We start from the raw sequence: 21,057 nt of genomic DNA on the forward strand, positions 1-21,057 counted from the left end.
TTTCTTTTAACAGACACATGTTCATTCTACTAAAACGGTTGATTTTAGATGTTGTCCTATTACAAATTATATGGATGTATGAGTTGAAAAAAAGAGATGTTAACCAAGGAACTAACAGGTTCTGAAGCAATGACCAACAATAACTTGAGTAAAAAAGGTGATTTTGTGATTAGGGAGCATTCTAGACATATCCTTAAGGCATGTGACTCTGGTTTTACATAAAAGCCACCTAAATCTTAAGACAGTCAAAACACATAACTGAAGAAGCTGATTTTTGAGCTAAACAAACTGTTGTTTCCATCACAACTTTTTACCTTTTTTGCCTGAAACTGCATTTCTGACATCGCTATTATAGCTGCAGTTTGTTTGTGCAGTTCAGGAAAGAATTGAGTGTATTAATGGAACTTTTCTATTTCCAGATTAACTGCTTTGAAAGTGAAAAGGAAGCCACCTTTATTGTAAAGCATAAGCCAAGTGTATTCAGGGTTCTCTCCAGTTGCTGTGCTGACATGGACTGGAAGGTTAAGTGAAAAGTGACTCCAAGTGCAAGGGACTTGTCAATATTTTTATTGATTGCAGAAGCATCAACCTTCAGTCTCAATGCTGTGATAGCATTAAGATTACCATATTGAAAAATTTAGGTATTGTATTTATGACATTTTCTCACAGCACTTTTATTTTAGACTTAAAGCTTTAAATTCCCTGCCCAATGTAATCTTACCAGGACAGCACTGCCAGATTAACAATTGGTGTACACTGACTTTCTTGGGTATATACTGAATTAAGCCAGGTCAATCTGTTTTGGAATTTCGCAACACTGTAGGAGTGTCAAGAACAACACAAAGCACTAAAATAGCAAATGTGAAGATCTGGACATGGTTCCTCTGCTCTGTGCTGTTTGGTTTCTTACTGCAAGCATTTCACATGGTGACAGCAGGCTCGTCTGCCTTCCTTTCTGGCTCCTCAGCACCTCAGAGCTGCTCCCTGGCACGGCAGGCACTGCACGGGGATGTCTGAACCCAAGCCAAGGGAAAGGAGATGTGTTGCTCTCTCCAGTAGTAGTGAGCTGATGAAAGTCACGTCTTTAAAAGGAGCAACATGATAGTCTCCAAGCAGAGGAGAAACCCCAGCCAAAGAACTGTCACTCTTGGTCCTTCAAGATTTATGCTTTGTATCCATTTTTTTTGCAGGATTTATGCCGGGGCTTCCTTTTATCCATGCCTTCTTGTATTTCCAAAGGAAAGGCCTTTAGGTTTTCCTTCACACAGGGGAAGCGGAACCTTTTGGAGTAGAACAGACTACAGTCCTGTAAAGAAAATAACATTACAAGCAGGATACAAAAAAAGGAAATGCTTATGTTCCAGTCTCATTAAACTACATTTATATTTAGAATTCTTCTGAAATGAATTCTTCTTCTAGGCTGAAATATTCCAGCAATTTAACTTTTTCTTACTCAATAATTCCAACATCTGGTTAAAGCCAACTGGGTGAAAAATAAAACCCCCAAATCAACTGTTCCACTGCTTCTATTAAAGTGACCTTCACCAGCTCCCTGCTCCAGGGAATAGCAACACCCCTCCTTCAGCTGCCTTCTCCTTCCAGCACCATGCATGGGTTTCCTGGCCTGCTCACTGAATTTCGAATAGGATTTCATGGATAAGCTGCAGCTGGTATTGCTGATGGATTATTCTTGGAGAGTGAATAAAGGTGTAAGAGATTCCATGGGTTTTACTGAAAGAGCAAAGTTTTCCTCTAAATCTTGGCTGATTAAGATTTCTACCTCCTGGGAGGATCTTCCAAATCCCTGTAATGGCATGTGAGACTTGGAGCCCCAGCACGCTCTTCCTCACCAGTCTCCACAAAAATGGCCTAAAGGCCAACACAAACACCAAGTCCTAGGGGCTCTCACAACAGACCATCTTTTCCATAACTCCCAAAAAAACTATTCTTACTTCCACTAATCCATGCACTTGTATTGTCCTAGGAGACTACTAAAAATTATCACTTTTATATCAATATCACAGAAGTGTCCAATAACCAGAGTAGTTAAATGAACTTTGTTCAGCTGAGACAATTCAAATGAGATTTCATCCCTTACCCTCAATAAATGTACTCCCTGGTTAAAACCTAAAAACACACCTGGTACTAAAGCTTGAGCTAATGGCTCTTCTCTGAACTCTCAATGGCAAAGTATAAAAGCTGTTGTGCACAAAGAAGGTATTTTTGCTATCCCTGTTCTGTTCACAGCTTGTACAGACCCAGTATTTATTCTTTCCCCAGGAGCTGTAACCAGTTAGTAATTGAATAGAAAGAAGCAAAACTGATGGAACACTTTAATGTATTTGCAATGTCAGGTTTAAACAACTGGAAGAGAAAGTAATTAATGTATTATTCCTTTGCTCCGTGGCGAGACTGACGTCCTTGGTTCTCTTGACATGCTGATCACCAAATTCCAAATAGGATTTCATGGGTAAGCTGGAACTGGTGTTGCTGATGGATTATTCTTGGGGATTTAAGTATGAATAAAGACATCAGTTTAGATAGATCTGGACATCTTTTGGGGAGAAAGAGATTCCCTAGGTCTTACCTAAATAGCAAAATTTTCCCCTTGCCATGGTCATTTGCAGCTGGCCTTTCTCTGGGAGCTTGGCTTGGCTATTCATGTGTTCCTGTCCTTGCTTTTGTTTCTTACGTCACTATCTGGGCTTTAGCAGCAGATTCAGCTGATAATTATATCAAAATCACAATCAGCCTGCTTCCATGTGACTGGGAAGCTTGAGGAACAACTTCTCTTCATCTATTGTCCTTTTCTGCGCTGACTGCCAGGCCCCTTCACACTCTGGAATGAGTGTGAGGCCTTAGTCTCTGAAAAGCCCTGAAAGTGGATTTCAGTTGCACAACCTCCAGAGCCTATTGTTTTTTGTCTCTTGGTATCCCTAATACGTTAAGCTGCCAGTTTAAAAGGGGAGATTAGAGTTTAAATTGGACTGGCTACTGTTGCTTGCATTGCCAAATGGCACACAGCCCCCCAGCTCCAAGGCTCAGGGCTCCAAGTGGTGGCCACTGGACCGTGGCAAAGGAGGGGAGAGGCTGTTTCTGCAGGTGGGATCCCAGTGTCAAGACAACTCCTCACAGGTAACACAGGTGCTCAATTTGCATTCTTTTTGGCTGAAATGAGTTGCCAGCTGGTGCGGATTTTGGCTAAAAGGAACTGGGCAAATCATGACTGTGAACCACTGCACCCCTGAGCCCTGGGTCCATGTACCCTTAGTGCTGCTCTCTCAGTCCTGGGATTTTCAGCATAACTCTTCTTTCAATGCCCTATGAATTAAACTTTACAATATGTAGAGTCGAGCCCTTCTTTTAAACCCTTATCCTGGTACAGTTCTGTGTTTAATCAGATGACTCTTTAATGTGTTTTCTCCCTTCCATGACCAAGGCAGGAGGGGGCCATTCAAATTTCAAATTTCATAGTCCAATTCAGGCAAAACTGAGCTGCCAAAGCATGCTGCCAGAGTTTATTTTTGTTTTGACATGAATCACATCTGAAAGTAATACATACAGGGATGGTATCTTTACCACAATACGTAAAGGAAAGGCTCTGCCTATCCGTGTCCAGGACTGACCCCACATGACTGGAAGTTGAGTGGGAAGCAGCTGTAGTATTTCATTTATCACTTAATACCTACAATCATGTCCAAGGTCAGTGCTCAGTCACCTTCTGCTGAGGTGAGCAGTAAGGGATGAAAGTTGCTCCCTTTCCTCTTTTGTTCTCCAAAAGCTACCTTTTCTCCCTGTCCTTAGAAAGTGTTGCAATAAAACAGAAGTAAATGTTTTAAATTGCTAATATGGTCAGATTATATAATTTCCTCTGCCCTTTTCTGAAAGGGTAATTAGGATGAAGGGCACTCAACCTGCCCAAGGACTTTTAAAAGCATTTTTATTATCTTCCTTTTTTGTGGGGTTTTGATGTGTTTTAAAACATTTCAGATAATCATTAGAATTATTCCCACTTGGATCAGAACTAATGGCACTTACCAAGGCACTGTGATAAAAGACTTGAGCAGGGTGATGCAGGCTACAAAATGATTGAAGTAAATTAACTGAGTGAAACTTCAGAGGATATTTGAAGATACTTAAGTTTATGAGCACTATACAGAACAGCTGCTAAGTCATGACTTTTATTGGCACAGCAACTGTAAGGAAATACACTTCAGCTAGCATGGGTTGTCTCATGAAAAGCCTAAAATCTGACCTGTCTCTAAGCCTCCTTAGGTACAAAAGCTAGCTAAAATCCCTTTGCCAAATCCAATGTCAGAAAAGTCTTTTTTGCCACACGTTAGCCTAATACTATTCTGAATTACCATAATATTAAAAGCAACCTGTCACTAAAACCCTTCAAATTGGTCCAGCTTCTCTGCCAAAGAGGCCCAAGAAAGTATGATTTTCTTCAGCTTCACTTCCTATGCTTTAACATTTAACTCAGCCCAGGGGTGAGTTGAAATACTTGGGTCAAGCGCAAGCAGGAACCACAACCAATACAGAGATATTATACTAACTTTGTCTCTCTCTATTGCCTTGGATAAGTTTTTACTTCTCTGGACTTTTAATTTTCCCTACAAGAAGAGGAATAGTATGTGTTTGCTTACTTTGTGGTACAGGTGTTTAAAGCACTAATTATCATTTCTGCAGATCTCTTTCAATGTTACCTAAGCAGTATTGCTAAATACATTTTGAAACCATAGTCATATGTGTGATTCACTATCAGGCCTGGCCAGTTTGGTAAGAAATTTATTCTCAGTTATTTACAATCAATGTTTTACTTTGAGTGATACTATCAGGGGAATCCTGAAAACTCAGATAACAAGCAGTAAATGACTGACAAATTTCCACAATAGGCAAAATAAGCAGGACTTTCAAAAAGATTAGAAGAGGCTTCCATTAACTCACTGCAAGTATCTTCTATGCATTGCCAAGGCCTAGGTTAACTGAAACACAGCTTTTCAAAGAAAAAGCCCCACTTTCATTCAGAAAAGCACACTGTGTGCAAAGACCCTGATAGGCTGAAATGCTCTATTTCTGACAGCTCGAACTGCCACACTTGAAAATACCTGCTGAATCCTTCCTAAATTCAAGACACTTCATTTGAGAATTAAAATAGTTAAATATGCTCAAGTTTGTCCCAAATGTGTCTGTGTTACAAATCCTCTGCTGTTAAAAAGGAAGGATAAACCTGGCATGTCAGGGCAGGAATCAAGCCCAAACTCTCTGAGTAGCTGCACTTGGCTCCTCATTGGGCTGTGTGTGGGAGGGAGTCCACCCCTGCCACAGCAGGGACAGTGCCACTGGGAAGATCCTGCTCATGTGAGCTCTGCCTCCACACAACTGCCCTGAGCAACCTGGCTCAGGAAACTTGAGCCCAGCCACCACAGCCACAACCAGAGAGTGCTGGCACTTCACCTAGTCAGAGCCTACAACTCCTTCTTGTAGCTCCAGAATAGAAAAAAAAAAAAAACCAAACCCTCTGAGCTGCAATCACTTCTGGTGATTCTCAGTCATTTAAATGTCAGAAGAGACTTCAGAGATAGGATGTGGAGAAATACTCCCAGTGCAGGTAGCTGGGTGTGCAAGCTCCCAGTGCCAGCTGCACGTTGTGCCCTGGATGGCAGGAAACAACTGGAGCCCCCAGCAACAAGCTGGGAACGGGCACACATCCTTTTCCTAACGAAGGGCTCAGGACCCTGCATCACAGTCTGGGAGAGGACTGGTCACCCCGAGACTCTGCAGGAGCCAGTGAACTGCAGTAAGACCCCAGATCCGAAGTTCCCCATGGGAATGGGTGCACAGATGGTAAGGGTATGAAAGCCCAGGGGTTCCTTCGGGGCCCCTCCTGGAGGAAGCAGCCTGAGCTGTTCCTGCTGCTGCACCGTTCAATTATTAAACCTTTTTTTCCTGAAACTGGATGCCTGACACTCTGCTGTGGGAAACCTAGGTAAGAAATTTCTTTAACAAGGAAACAAATCCAATCAGGAGAAAGGTGCTATTGCATGCTCCTCTTAGCCCATCCTTGGTGCTGACCGCCCACAAGTCAGAATAGCAACTAAACTGAGCCAAGTGTGCCAATATCCTTCTGGCCATGTCTGCCCAACTCCCAGAGTTTGAGACTCATGGCAAATAAAGGGGCCAGTTCTGCGCAGAGAAGAAGGAATTAAGACAACTGTAATTTTATACCACCTTTCTGGACTGCACTCAAATTTCACAGTTTAAGGTTGCCTTCCAGCTGCTATTTAAATTCATTCTTCTTCAGAGAGCAAGTGTGGCATGGTACAACTCTCTTCCCTGCTCACTTTAAACGTTAACTTTTGCAAATAGGATGACAGCCCTGTGCTGTGAATACAAACCTAACAATCCATGGACATTTATATTCCTTTTATGGAAAAAAACCCCAACCTACTGTTGGTATAGTTGATCTATATTGCCCTTGAATTTCCTGGTGCTAAGAAAGTAGAAAAGAGCACTCCTTGTGCTTGAGAGGCTGGACTGTGCTCATCAGTAAATAGAACACTCACAGTTGCTGATCATTTTAATTTAATACTGAGAGCTTCATCTGGCAGAATCCACAAGAACATGCAACTATGTACAATTAACATACATGTAGTGGTAGGACAAGGGGGAATGGTTTGCCTTAAAAATGGACTGTTTGGGTGTTAGCTGCTTGATCTTTTTCTGACAGGTCACCAGGACTGGAACAAAAAGAAATGACTGAAGCAGCTTGTTTTGCTTGTTGCTTACTGTACCAACACACACTGCTCTGCTACACAAACTGCGATGAGACCCAACGATGAGGAACTTGTCCTGTTGGGGTGAAAGGATCCTTCATGATATAGGCTTCTTCCAAAAGCCTGTAAAAGAATAATTTCAGGCTTTTAAGTGTATACTTCACAGTAGGGGATGGTTGAGAGGGGGAAATTGCGGAGGCTGAAGTTATCAGCCCTTTGTACTTGATTTGCTCATCCTGCTGTTGTACATAAGGCAATGCAGCAGCTCTGCAGCTCCTTTTCTCTTCAAAACCTTCAACTCTGCAGCTGCCTTCAGTCCTATACTGCACTTTCTATCTCTCTTCCAAAAGCAGAGCAACTGGTGGGCCTCTCAATGTCATCTTACTAAGTTTTTCTCAATGCTCTACCTTAAAGTAATTATCTTGCATTTTTTATGACAAGCACTCCTCAGCATGGCCAACTTCAGTACCTTGTCAAGTCACTATTTCAGTTGCACAGCTTTTAATCAGAAGTTCTCTTCCAAGCTGCATTCATGTGTGTATAAAATAAAAAGGTTTTACTGCTCTTGGTTATGTCACTGCTGTAAAGCTGAAGTCCCCACCTCCTAAAAGCAGGAGCTACTGGCAGAGAGCCTTGCAGTCACCACCAGTGTGCTTACTTTATGTCACAGACTGTACTGCTCGCTCCAGGGTGTTGAGGGAGTGCATTTATTAATAATTTGGCAACCTGCCTGGGAAAAACTAAAGCTCTATTTTTTTCTGGGAGCTCTAGGCAAAATAATATGGAAGTCAGTTGAGTGTCTGTCTGCACAGGGCACCTAGCAAGGGCACCTGACTTACTCCTGGGCTTAAGTCAAACTTGGATTCTGGTAATAATATGGATAAAAGGTATTCTGTCAACTCGTACTGCCTTCTCCTTGCCTCCATACACACACAAGCGTGTGCAGGAGTGTGTGTCTCCTTTTTCTGTCCACTCAAACAGAAAATTGTATGGCCAGAGCCTTCCACTGTTAGGGAAGATCAGGCATCTTACCATGGCAGATCACCCTGTCAACAAGTCCCTGGGGTAGAAAGACAGGATTGTGTTTGCAAAGTTCCCCTTGCAGGATTCCCAGCCCTCGTCAGTGCAGAGCCATTGGACAAGGCCTCCTGTCCAGCACATTTCCTGCAGCATGTCATTTGGGACATGTGAGCAAGCCAAGAAAGATGGGGTGTGAAGCTATTTCTTAAAAGCATCTATAGAAGTGTGATGCTTCAGCATTACTCTTTTGCTTTTGGCACCTGAGCAATCCAAACAAAGCTGGGATGTTAACACTGAGCTTGGATAACCTAAATTAAGATTCACATTCAGACTCTTCAGGAATGGACCTGATCAAAGGTGAGCCATTGCTTTGTTGAGTGGAAAAGGGAAAACCAGTAGCACTGTGGGGTTTGGAAAGATACAAAGACAGCTGCCCAAAGACAACAGCCCCAGCAGGTGGTGATCAACAGCTGTTTCCATGCTTTAAGAAACTGAGCAGTCTTTTTGGGGGAAATGCTGAGTACATGCCTGACTTCCAGCTCCATAGAGTTCCTGACCATGTTTGCCTGATGGATTTGTTGACCATGATGGCCTCCACCAAGCTACACATGCATTTAAAGCAAAGTGCTTTATTTTACGGGGAGTTTAATCTCTGCAGACAAAGCTGTAACTGCATAATTTCTGGTCAAAATATCCCTACTTAGCAGAGAGAGAAAAGGCTTCGGTCCCTGAACATATAAATACATAGTGAACATCCCCACAACCTGATGTCACACAGTCTGACAAGGGATTGTCCAAACCACACAAAAAAGCACTGCTGTTCAAAACTCCACATCACGCCACATAGCTCTTAAGAAGTGTTTCTGCCATATATATTTCATTTATGCTGTGTGTATCTATCGCTCAGCTGGGGGAGGCTACAGTGAGGGGAGGGCTATTCCCAGAAATACCAGGCCTGCAGTCAGTAGTATTCTAGCAAGAAAATATTGGTACAGTAGAGTTGTCAGTGGGGCTAGGAACTAGGCTAAATACAAATTTTTGCATGATACTGAAGCAGGGCACAAAAACTGATTGTTGTCTTTCCTACCAACACTGACAATTTTTAACGTTCCTTCCCCTGGGAAAAAGATCACTTTAAGTACCAAGCCTCATGCTCAGGGTCAATACAGCACATTATTGGGCTCATGCAGTGCACAGTACAAGGATTCTGATGCTCATGGCAGAAATGAAGTCTGTGATCTCAGAGGGCACTTACACAATCGAGTGTGAGTTTGGTGGCATCTGCCCATAGTATGTGTACAGGGCTGATAACTCACACAGCTCACATTTGAACTCTCCTGGTGTCTGAACTTCTTTGGGAGCATTCATTTTTAAGCTACCTGCAAGAAATACACACAAAAAAATCTTTTCGCTTAAAATGCAATGCTGGGAACATATCTGCAAGAAGATTAAAGTGACCTGAGACATCTGGCTTTGTAAATTAAAACCCAACAGAAAACTGACAATTGCAAACCTTGATTAGTAAATGTTTTCTCCCAAATCAAGTTGGTTTCCCATGTCCCAGTTAAATTTTCAAATTCCTTAGACAAGTCTATAAATTGCAGACTGGGAGCCTAACTACAAAGTTCACCTATTAATTTGGAACATCCATGAAAGAACTCAGATGACAAAGCACATGGCTGCAATCTTGAAAACCCTCTGCTCAACTGAGGTCTATACTCCCTAAGTGCTTCCCAGGACACTGTTCCCAATCTGCTGCTGTGCAGAATTCCAATCCAGTTCTGCAAAGCTCATCTCCTCCCTCAAACTGGAGCCATGAAAGGGTTAGGGACCCCACTCAGGAGGCAGGTACCAGGAAGGTTAAGTGTTGCAATGAAAAGACTGTGTCTTTTTCTTTGCTTCTGGTTCACCTTGGAATAGAGTTTTGGAAGCTTACCCCTGGCTCCCTGTTCTCATCTACTTTTCTATGGAAATGATGCCAATGGAATCACCTCAATGAAGTGTTGGCCCATTCCAGCCACATGGGAAAAAGGAGCAGACATCTTTAAAACAGTTTAGATCCTATAACTTTTACGAAAATAGGCAGAAGGGGAAGGCTCTGCTTTATCCTCCTGGAGAATACCCATATATTTTTATAAATAGGAGAATCTGCACATAAGAAAGTTATTGTCCATCCTTCTGACAGACTTCAGGCCTCACTACAAAGGTGTGGCCATCAGTCCCGAGATATAACACATAGGAAGTCATGCTCCATCAGCTTTGGTGCTAACAGATTACTTGTTTAAAATCCTGGCCATTGATTTACATTTTGGGAGCTTACCGTTCACTAATACCACTAATATTAGTTGAGGGTCTTTCCAAAAAGATGAGCTTTTTCCGAAAAATATGGTGTGTCAAGTAGGCTTTTAGGATTGATTTTAGTCTGTATCAACAATCCTATCAAGCACAGCTAACCATGTGCATGCCCAAAAATTGCACCAATCCATGAAAGAAACATGGTTGCTTGTCTGCAAACTGCAATCTTCTCTCACCTGCACCATTTTCTTGTACAGATAATAACTGACATTGCAGTTATCAAGAAAACTACAGCTTTTAGCCAAAAACCCTCACGCTTTTCATGGTACAGTGTTCTGCTGCAAACCAGTCAGCTTTTGGAAAAGAAGCAGAGCTGGCATCAGGCTATGAAGAAGGTGAGCACCAGGAATGTGGGTTTGGGTGGTATCTGAGCAGGTAGGTTGTGTGTGCTCCCAGCTGAACACATACACAGCCTGCCAAAGGACAGCAGGGCATTCCCACTCTTCCAGCTCTGGAGCCAGACCCTTTCCCTGCAGAGCTGATTCAGTTCACTAAGGCCACATCCCTATTTATGCTTCAGCTCAGGGGTTTTCTTTGGGAACAAATTGCCTGACTGTCCCTCCTTACCACACAGGTTTGCACCACAGAGAAGCCTTACAGCACACAAACCAGAGGGTTTCAGAAAAAATAAACCAAAAGATGTGCTCCAGAAGCACACCTAACACACTTCAACCTGAATGCCCAGCTGGTGACTATGCAGCCTACAGGCTGGGACCAGAGGTGATCTAAAACATCCCAAACCACAGAGAATGGGCAGCTGGTATCCAGCATCCAACACCTTAGTCCATGGTTTCAGTCTTACTACATCACACTAGTTACTAATGCAGTAACAAAAAAATACTTTTAAATTTTCTTCTTCCAATATTTTTTTTCTTATTGCTTTAGGGAACTAAATTGGCTTGCAGGAGAATCCAACAGCTGCTAACAGGAGCACAAGGTAAGAGGCAGAACTGCAGCACCAGCAGAAAGGCAGGGCTGAGATGAGGGACCTGCACATCCCTCTTTTGGTGACAGTAAGCTGCTATTTCTGCTCGCCCGACGGGGTGAAACTGAATCCTCAGAGACATCTGCTGACAAGGTGAACTAGGGGCAAGGTGAAGCAGAGCTGGGACTACTTGTCATCTAATGTTCCAGAAGAACATGGAAGGCCTCAGAGGCTACAGAGGCTTCATGACAGACACCCAGTTCAGAAAGTCCTTGCCTGTTAAACCCTGAAACTTAATTTTGGAAATAATCTCCCTTACCTTATCATTCCTTTACCACCAGCCTTTCCACTGCCACTCCTGGCATTTCAGTAGCACAGAGTTCTTCAAATGTAACATAAATGGGGCTGGACACTGGTTTAAGAAATAAATTCACCTTGAGAACAGCTTAGGAAACTATATTTTTTCACAAATTATATGACTCTTGGATATCATGTGTTTTCCCTACCTCACAGGGATGCTTGAGAGCATTTAATCAACTCAAATGTTTTCAGATTTGTCAGTTAGTTGTAAGGCATGTACATGCTGCACATTTCTCCCTGTACATTAAAATCTGGATTCTTCAAGCTATGCACCAACTCAGCTATGAAGCCTACTTTTTGAACCCTGCATTTTAGGATTGCTAGCTAGGTCCCCCTGGCATACCTAACTTTACCTTTTATGCAGGTACCCAGCAGCAATACCAACACACCCATTTGACAGAATGAGATTCAGATCAACGCTTGTATGCAATTTTTTGTAAACAGTCGTTCTTAAAAAGGGGAGACCATTAACCCCAAAGAAGTAGAGTATGGAAAGTCACTTGAAGCAAATAGAAAAGACTATAATGGTGACCTTTTCTTTAAAATAATGCAAAACACCAAGAACCACAACAACAAAAAAGAAGTATTTATGGCAGTGAAGGTCATAGACATTGGAATGAATATGTCCTGATCCCAAGTTAAAATAACAGCCCTGGGTTCAGAGATGAAGTATGTTAGATATAGAAACACCTGCTCTCTCACAGACCATTGGCATGTAGAACAGAATCTGTTCAATGCCTACCACTGGGAAGGAATGATATCTATGTACAAACACATTTTTGGCTATGCCAGTTGAAAAGCATATGATCCTGCCTGCAAGCTACAGACGAATTTATGATGCTTTCCATTTTACTCCCAGCTTACAAGTCACTGGTAGCAGCTGTACCACATTTTATTTCACTGGGAACATCATTTGTCCTGAAAGCTTGCCTACACATCAGCACTTTGGAAAGTTAAGGTTACTAGCTAAAGGTGTGAGGTCAGTGAACACACAGATTTCAGAGTGAGTGCTCCCATTCAGAAGTAAAGTTTGCTATACAACAAAGTAAAGCCATTTCCTTCTGATGAAAGATATTTAATGGCAAGTTTATGCGTGTGCTTCACACCTTTAGTCTAAATCAAGCAGACAAGATGCACCTTCCCACAGAGTGGCTTCCAAAAGGTTCATTTGCTTTGAATAACCATGTCTTTATAGCATAAACCCAGTTGAGACAGACATTAGTTTATCACAATGTCAGCTCATCGGTTTGGCCCTACACACCATGTTAGCAGGATGCCCGATGTCACAGTGTGGCAAGGTGTCTGTGTGCCCCCCAGACACATGAAGCAGAGGGAGAACTCACTTCCCTCTAGCAAACCAACAGCAGGATAAAGGATCTCTTGAGAAAGTCTAGGGCACTAGTCCCTTCTTAATGATGACAGGCAAATTTGTGACCACAAGCAACCCCAATCATCACCAGGTGCTACCGCTGGTTTTTTTTTTTCTCCTTGGAAAGTTCTGAAGCAGCACCATGTCCCAGTAACATGTCACAAGTCTGGCTGGCTAACACATGCTGAACAGGTCTTTGACAACAGCTTGCCTAGAACTGAATTCTGCACAAGCATATGGCACTCTGACTGGAAGCCACAAGGTACTTGAACACATCCTTACCTGATGCACCTGCCCAGCTCTTCTGGAAAGAACAGTTACCCACATGCTTGGGTAACCACTGAACAAGCACGCTCTGCAGAAACCTGCCAGGTCAAGCTTAGAGTGCTGCAGGACGTGTGTGAGGTCAGCTCACATGTCCTGGCAAAAGGTGAAGCACACAGATTTCAGTGCCATTGGAAGTAAATAACTGCATTAAAAGAAAGGCAGGGGTTGGGTAGTGCTGTAAGAGTGTTTCTCCATGCTGTCTGCAACTGATACCTGATACAGACCTGGGGAAAGGGCTCTCAGTCCAGTTCTCTGAAGACTCTTAAAGACTTCAGGGCAATTCTGCTCAGAGCACTCTGCTAAGAGGCCTGGAAGGCATGCCAGAAATCATACATCACCCTTAAATTGTCGGGGTCAGTGGCAAAGTAGTAGCACAGATAAGTAATCTGATTGTCTTTGCTTCAAACCTCATTAGCACAAGTCTTTACAATACATAAGTTAAGCCTCTCTTAATTGTTGCAGTGGGGATACTGCAACACGCATATATCAAACCAGGAGTCCCGTGGAAAGGAAATATATATGGACAGACAGATTCTTGCTAGATGTTTCAGAGATGTTTATTTCTCCAGCCGCATGGCCGGGGCTCAGCGGAGGAACTGTTCCAGTCACGGGACCAAGGGTCCTTCTGCCCGCGCAGGGAACACAAACCAACCAATGGGAACGAGGCTGAGCAGGGACAGGGAAGCCCCGTGTCTGTGCCCTCAGGGCCCCTCTCCCAGGGCTACACGGCGGGGGAGGGACCCCAACACCTCACCCGTTTTATTTTAATAAAAGGAGAATGAAAACAACTGGATAAACATAACAAGAACAGTTTCAAGACAAAACAAGCCACCCTCCTGAGTCTTTAAATGTCCAATCAGATTCTGTGGAACATCTTAGGGCTGACAGAAGGGAGACAGAACTCTGAGCATGCTTTGTGGGGAAACTGAGGCAGGAGAGGGTTTAACTTCTTCCCTCCCCCTTTTCATCCCCCACTCGGCATTGGAAAGGGATTTTTGGGGAAACAATTGGCAAAAGCATGGTTTTGTGAGGGAAACCATGGATGAAAAAACGGATTGGGAATACACTGGGGGTAATAGGACATAGGGTAAAAGGGAAAGGTGGGATTAGGAAAGGGAGACTGTAGGGGGGGCTTACAATGGAGATATTGTCTAACATGACTATGATTTTTTGCATATATACTGCCTTTTACAGAAACACCATCAGGCCCAGTGACCTGCGATGCTTGTAACCCTTTTCTACCTCGTATAATTTTGAATTGCACCACCTCTCCATCTCCCAAGCTTGGGATGTATTTTTCAGTGTTATTCTTTTTAATAGCAGTTCTATGCACGAATATGTCTTGCTGGTTGTCACACCTTGTTATAAAACCATAATTTTGCTTAACATTATACCATTTTACTATCCCTAAGATCTTAGTTTCTATGATCTTTTCCTTTTTCCGAGTGGCTGCTGTTTTCTGTCTCGCTGCGTCTTTGCTCTCTCCTTCGGTCGCTCCCATGTTGGAATTGTCGGGGCTGCTGGTGCCTGCGCGCCCTTCCCGGGGTCGCGTTCGGGGCTGCGTGGGCCGGGCCGGGCCGCGCCGCTCAGTTCTCCGTGCGTCGCCTCCTCTGGTCGCAGCTTCGCTGCCGATGCCGGGTGCTGCACCCACGTCTCGGCCGGGCCCCCGAGCGACGACTCCCCCGCTCCCTGCTCCAGCGCGCATTTCGGCTGGGCGCGGCTCCGTTCCACCGCCGCCCGCCGCCAGCCGCCGTCTGCGCGCCGCCCCTCTCAGTCGGGCGTTCACGGGGCTCGCTCCACCACGCGCTGTGCTGCGCCGTGCGGGCACCGCCGGGTCCCGCCGCTCCTCGCTCCGCCACCGACACTGCGGCTCGCGTGGCTCCGCCTGCACGCGGGAACTGCCTCGCTGCTGCTCGCAGAGCGCTCGGTGCACGTGGCCTGGGCCGCACGGTCCCTGCGCCAGGCTTCCCTTCGCCAAGACACAGCTGACATTGCTCAACAGTCTCGGTAACTAAATAATATTCACGAAAATATTCTTCCATCGGCATATATTTTGACTCAAATATTAACCGTGTCCAAACGGTTTTCCAAAAGCCCTTGGTAAGAATTAAATCCCAAGAAACATAGAAAAAGTTCTTAAACAACCATGCCAGGAAGTGTTTCAGTTCTTTTTGAGCTTGAATCAAGCTAAAATTTACAAATCGTTGTTCAAGAATCATTTTAAGTTTAAGATAAATGTCCATATGCGGCTCTGAGAGCCAAGAGTCTTCCCACGGTTCCTCCATAGTTTAGATATGGAATAGCAAAGCAAAACCAAGAAGAGGAATCCAAAGTTTCCAGGGTTTACTCACACAAATCAGTCGCTTAGGGATCGGGGATCGTTCTGCCCGCATTCTCCACCATTATGTTGCAGTGGGGATACTGCAACACGCATATATCAAACCAGGAGTCCCGTGGAAAGGAAATATATATGGACAGACAGATTCTTGCTAGATGTTTCAGAGGTGTTTATTTCTCCACCCGCAAGGCCGGGGCTCAGCGGAGGAACTGCTACAGTCACGGGACCAAGGGTCCTTCTGCCCGCGCAGGGAACACAAACCAACCAATGGGAACGAGGCTGAGCAGGGGCAGGGAAGCCCCGTGTCTCCCCTCAGGGCCCCTCTCCCAGGGCTACACGGCAGGGGAGGGACCCCAACACTTAATAGTCCACAGTAGACTCCTGTATTTCTGAGTCACTGATAAACTAGAGAAACCATACAAGAAACAAAGTGCCTATAAACAGATGCAGACTTTGATTTGAAAGGCTGTCAGATAAAACCAACATTGACACACCCTCAGTCCTCTCCTACAAAACCCTTGGTTTTTTTACCTGCCAGGATTTTCCTGCAGTATCCACCAGTGATGACAATAACCTATTAAAATATTCACAGCTTGATTTTCTACAGGAAGGAGTGCTCTCTAGTAGAAGGGCAGGAGTTCATACCCTGGCATGTACCAGTGTTTGATGTGACAGATATTTAAACACACTTCAGCAGCAGCAGTGCACTTGCTTTCTTCAGAAAAGCAATCTGCTGCCTAACTGATCAGGTAGTAGATAAAACAGCAGAACCTTCTTACTTGCTAGTTAATCCCCATGTGAACAACTCTGTTCCTCCTGTTCCTTTGTGCTACAGCCCTGAAGGCATGTTTAGGTCACCTGTGGCTGCCTCCCTGCTCTTCCTTTGAGGTGACTTACCTTGGGTTCAGCATGAATTAGCCCAGGACTGTAATTTCACCAAGTGTGGCCATTCAGAACTTTCATCCTTACTCACTCTCCCAAAGATCACTTGATTGAATTAAACCTTGACTTGTTGCTGCACCTTCCCCCCCCGCCCCGGGCTGGGGGGTTGTGCTGGTATTGCTACGCTTTCTCTGCTTGGAAGGAACAGAGATCCCTGCAGGCTTCCCTCTAGCCATGGGTCACAGAGCAGGCCCCAAGCCCCGCTCCTGAACAACAGCTTCCACGGATTCTCCATGGCAGCAGCAGCAGGATAAACAGTCTAGGTTGTCACAGGTGTGAAAGCCAGTGTGTTTTCTGAACAGTTGTAGGGAAAGAGAAGTAACACAGACAAATCAAACCCCTTCCTTAGGTAAAAAGGCTTTCTGAACACAAGATGAATCTCAAAAAGGCATCTATACCTAAGATCCATGATTTAACAAAGCTGAGAAACCAACACTCAACAAAAACCCAGCCCAAGAGCCCCTTACTCAGAGATGGCATGCAGCCTGCTCTAAATTAGGCAGCATTTAGTAAGAACCTCAAATTAGGTGAGAATTTAAAGCTTCACACAGGAAGGTTGCACAAGGCAACATCTTCCTGTAATACTAGAGATCCAAACACTGAAGTGTTGCTAAAGTGATCATCAGTTCTGGATCACAGTTATTCTTTGCCAAAATGGAAAAACCAGACCTGAGGTCAGATTTCATTAAATCTCCCTCTTACTGCACAGCCACAATAAAAAAATCAACCTACAGCCATAGTAACCCTCTGTCCTGAACTTGTTTTGTCTCCCTTCCAAACTGCAGCTCCCTATTAGAAATGCTACATTAATAGCCATAGTGGGGAAGAGCAAGTTGCTCTATTAATATATAAGTGGTGACCATTATGTTTTAAGTTGTCCTTAAAAAGACTTAAGTGCAGGGCCACACATGTACCACTGAAAGTACCAGCTTGGTTAAGCACAATCTAAACTTAGTGCAATACTTTCCAACAGAGTCTAAAAATAGGAACACCAAGATTTTGTGGAAATACAGGAGAGGCTAACACAGTATTTTGGGAAATAAGACACTGCCACTTGACGTAATCCTGAAAGGAAGAAATACAGCTCCAATGATTTATCTCCCTACAGAAAGCAAAGCTGGGGTTGTAAGGAAAGACGCAGCCCGATTACATGGGGTTGCATGTGACAATGTCCCTGCTGTGAAGGCAGTGCCCACTTCCTCCTGTGACCAGGAAGATGTTCAGTGTTAACATGCCTGGGGAAGGGAATTCTTTCCAATAAAGCATGACTGCAGCTCTCGGTTTGTTAGGACTGAGCTCGAGCTGGGGACTGCAGAATGAAATAAAGCAAAACTATCCAGAAGGAAAAGCAAAACGAAACTACCAGAGGGGTGAGGGGTATGGGGTGAAGAGTGCCAGCTTCAAGAAAGCCTGGGAATAAAGGCAGGCTTGTCCCTACTATACCTACAACTTCTGCATGCACACAGCCCACCACACCTTCCATAGCCATGCTAATTTCCTCTGGGACATAATCCTCGAGGTTTGTTATCCCATCTGGTGTGAACAGTAAGCACAGAAAAGCACTGGAGAGATCTACTGGCAGCATATCTGATAGACCAAAGCCCACAGTCACCCAACCCTTAGAAAGTTTTCCAGGGCACTTGTTGGGAGTTCTGTCACAAAAATTTGCAAATGGGTTCCTTGCTTCACACCTCCACACAAAGGTCACTTCATTGGTTACACTTCACAGTGGAAATTAAGTCTTGTAGTCAAGGGTTAGCAGCTTCCAAACTTCCTGACATACACCTATGTCAAATTCCTTTCTTCTAGCCATGTAGCAAGATGGAACAAGATGAATTCAGGCAGGCCCAAAACTTCCTGAATTTTTAGCAATGTTTTCAGGTTACTCTGTTCGCCCCTGTCAGAAAGACTTGGCTACCCAACCAGTACTTGGAATATTTTGCCTTAAAAATATGCAGGTACTGAGGCTGCACTTCTTTCAACACCTGATGCATCAAATAGGTATCAAGGCACGTGTACAAGAACCACTTCCACAATTCTCTGTAGGACACAGAAATATTCATTCTTAGACAGCTGAAGACCTATTTTAGCACTGAGTGCCAGGCCATTCCTTTTGTGCATGCTCTCTACTCTGCACAGTCTGTTCTCCAGAGGGTCTATACTTACACTCTTTCCTTCCAGAAATTCTTTTGGGCAAATTTACTTCTCTGTTCATCACAGGTAAAACAGAAGAAAAGTGTCCTTTTCTCATATGACGAATTTAATCATGGATGGAGACGTGTAGATCCTAGAATTCACTATAACCAGAGTGGACTGCTCCTCCTGGGTCACATGCTAGGAGGGCAGACACATAAAATCTTCACAGTTCTGACTTTTTACCCAAGCAGCTCAAAATCCACTAAAAATTGGCAGCATCCTCAACATGTCACAGATACTTAATAAACTTTTCTTTGGCTTTAGATCTCCATCTGTCCAGCAAACACAGACAGGTCTAAGATTTAACTGAGGTCCAAAAGGAAAGTGTGGGCTCAGCGTAGAGCTAATTAAGCAGCAGAGCTGATGGGGTCTTGACAGAAGTTGTATGTTGTCCATGTTTTTCAAAGTGCTGGCTATAGGTCTAGGTAGATAAGGCTTAAAAACACTGTGATGTGTCATGCCAGATTTAAATGTGCTTCCTTTCTGTACATACACATGGCTCCAAGGGCAGTTAATGAGTAATAACTTCACTCATGTTAGGAAAATTATGACAAAATAAACTAACAGCTGGGGGAGAAGGCGTAGTGCAAAGTTGTTATGGCCTGTAGTTAAAAGCAGACTTCAAAGGAGGTGGCATGGTTCAGGTGTTAGATGGGCAGCAAAAAAGAAAACAGAAAGAGCAGGTGAAAATGCTTTCACCATGTACTGAGAAAAGGAGCAAAATACACGTGCCAGTCCTCCCTTTTTTCCTGGCCTGGACTAAAGAACAAAGAAGCCCTAACCATTGCAACCACATAGATAACTAATTTCTTTCTTAATCCAAATCTCAGGTTTGTACCTATCTATTGGGAATTTGGGGCTTTTTACAGCTTTTTTGGTGTAGTGATTTTTGTGCCAGTAAAACCACTGATTTTTACTAACAGGTCAGTGCAACAGATCAGTGCAAAGGTGATGCACAGGCTAGAGAGCTTGGCATCTCAAACAGCCTGGGGAGCACATCTCCATTACAAGTCACTGTAACAGCAGAATCCAAGTATTTTCCTACAGCTCTCATCAAACAAAAGCCTTCTTTGGTCTGAACGACCTCAGACTGCTGCATCTGGGCAGAATAAAACTTTCAGGGGAGCATTCATCAGGCTCTTGACATAACCTTGTCGTATTTGTAGAGATCACAGACTGTTTGAGGTAAGGCACAAAGTGAGACAAGGTATCACTAATTCATTGTAACAGCTTCTTTGCCCTTAATTTAGATGGGAAGTTAAGGCATGAGGAAAGTATTTCTGGTGTGGGATCCAGAAGCATGAAGGTCTTTAATTTTGTTTATATAAAACATGCCGTTTCAATTGTAAGAATATAGTTACATATCCTTATTAATTGCTAGTGCACAGATCCAATTCTTTGGCTCACAGGTGCCTGGAGTTGGAAGGCAGTGGCCTCTAGCTCGGGAACCGTGAGTGTCTCCTGGGCGGCAGTGCCTGCTCAGCAGCTGCTCTCCCTGCTCCGGGCTCCGCTGTCCTCCCCCACTCCCGGTTCCCCCATCCGGATTCCGGTTCCCCCTCCCCTGGCTCACGTTCCCCGCCCGGATCCCGCTGCCCGGCTCCCCTTTGCCGTCGGCCCGGTTCCCGGCTTCCCCCAGGCTCTCCCTAAGTCCCCGTTTCCCCCCCGCGGAGCTCCCAGCGCCTTTCGCCCCCCGTCTCCCGTTCCTCGGTCGCCTCCCCATCTCCCCTTTGCTCCCCGATTCCCGGTTCCTGTGCCTCTCCCCCTCCCCCCACATTCCGGTTCCATCCCGAGCTCCTGTTTGCCTCCCGGTTCCCGTTTCCCCTCCGACTCCAGTTCCCCCCGCCCCCGGCGCTCACTCTCCACCCAGTTTCCGGCGGTGCCCCTTTTCCCGTTCCCGTTCCCGTTCCCGTTCCCGTTCCCGTTCCCGTTCCCGTTCCCGTTCCCGTTCCCGTTCCGCCACACGAGGATCGCGCGCGGACGCCGCGGCTCCGGGGCCTCCCTTAAAGGGGCAGGGGGCGCCTGGCGGCCGGCAGGGGGCGCTGTGCGCCCGTTAACGCGTCCTGCTTCCCTCATTCCCTGCTCCGGCTTTGATGGACACGCGTTGTCCCCAGCGTGTCCTCACCCCTCGGGATGGACACCCAGGCATTCTCAGCGTGTCCCCAGCCCTCGGGATGAACACGTCGGCGTTCTCGGCCCTCGGGATGGACACGCCGGTGTTTCCAGCCTTCAGGCTATTTTCCGCTCTTAAATCACCATGAGCTCAGCCAGATGTGAGAGCCACGCTCAGAACGGAGGTGGCTCCTTGGGCATCACCTCTATGAACTGGGCAGAGGAGTTGATACTGCCGTGAGATACAAGGTCGTGCTTAGCCACAAAACTTGGGTGGGGGAAGTTTTTTGAAAATAGCTTCTACTCAGGGACTGGCTGTAGTGAAAACTGTTGGCAT

At 44.9% G+C, this 21,057-nt stretch overlaps 1 protein-coding gene across 2 annotated transcripts; it reads right to left on the minus strand.

Annotated features, from left to right (window-relative positions):
- Window positions 1-544: 544 nt before the first annotated feature.
- Window positions 545-20,770, minus strand: CDPF1 (cysteine rich DPF motif domain containing 1). 2 transcript variants are annotated; one of them, XM_032105526.1, is made up of 3 exons: window positions 20,468-20,770; window positions 9,055-9,178; window positions 545-1,306 (listed from the first exon to the last, which is right to left on the minus strand). In XM_032105526.1, exons 1-3 carry the CDS (start codon window positions 20,682-20,684, stop codon window positions 1,261-1,263), a joined length of 387 nt encoding a protein of 128 aa, XP_031961417.1. In that variant the 5' UTR covers window positions 20,685-20,770; the 3' UTR covers window positions 545-1,260. The 2 variants fall into 2 exon arrangements, with proteins under 2 accessions (XP_031961417.1, XP_031961415.1); XM_032105524.1 differs by lacking the exon at window positions 545-1,306 and adding an exon at window positions 6,773-6,902.
- Window positions 20,771-21,057: the final 287 nt, after the last annotated feature.

This window comes from Corvus moneduloides, chromosome 4 (genome assembly GCF_009650955.1).
Source record: "Corvus moneduloides isolate bCorMon1 chromosome 4, bCorMon1.pri, whole genome shotgun sequence".
NCBI classification, from domain to species: domain Eukaryota; kingdom Metazoa; phylum Chordata; class Aves; order Passeriformes; family Corvidae; genus Corvus; species Corvus moneduloides.

Coding starts and splice junctions, on each gene's coding strand:
- CDPF1 (XM_032105524.1), bottom strand. CDS start 20,684: ATGAGGGAAGCAGGACGCGTTAACGGGCGCACAGCGCCCCCTGCCGGC. Junction 9,179..20,467: donor CGCCGGAAACTGGGTGGAGA/GTGAGCGCCGGG, acceptor TATTTCTTGCAG/GTAGCTTAAAAATGAATGCT. Junction 6,903..9,054: donor CCAAACTCACACTCGATTGT/GTAAGTGCCCTC, acceptor ATTCTTTTACAG/GCTTTTGGAAGAAGCCTATA.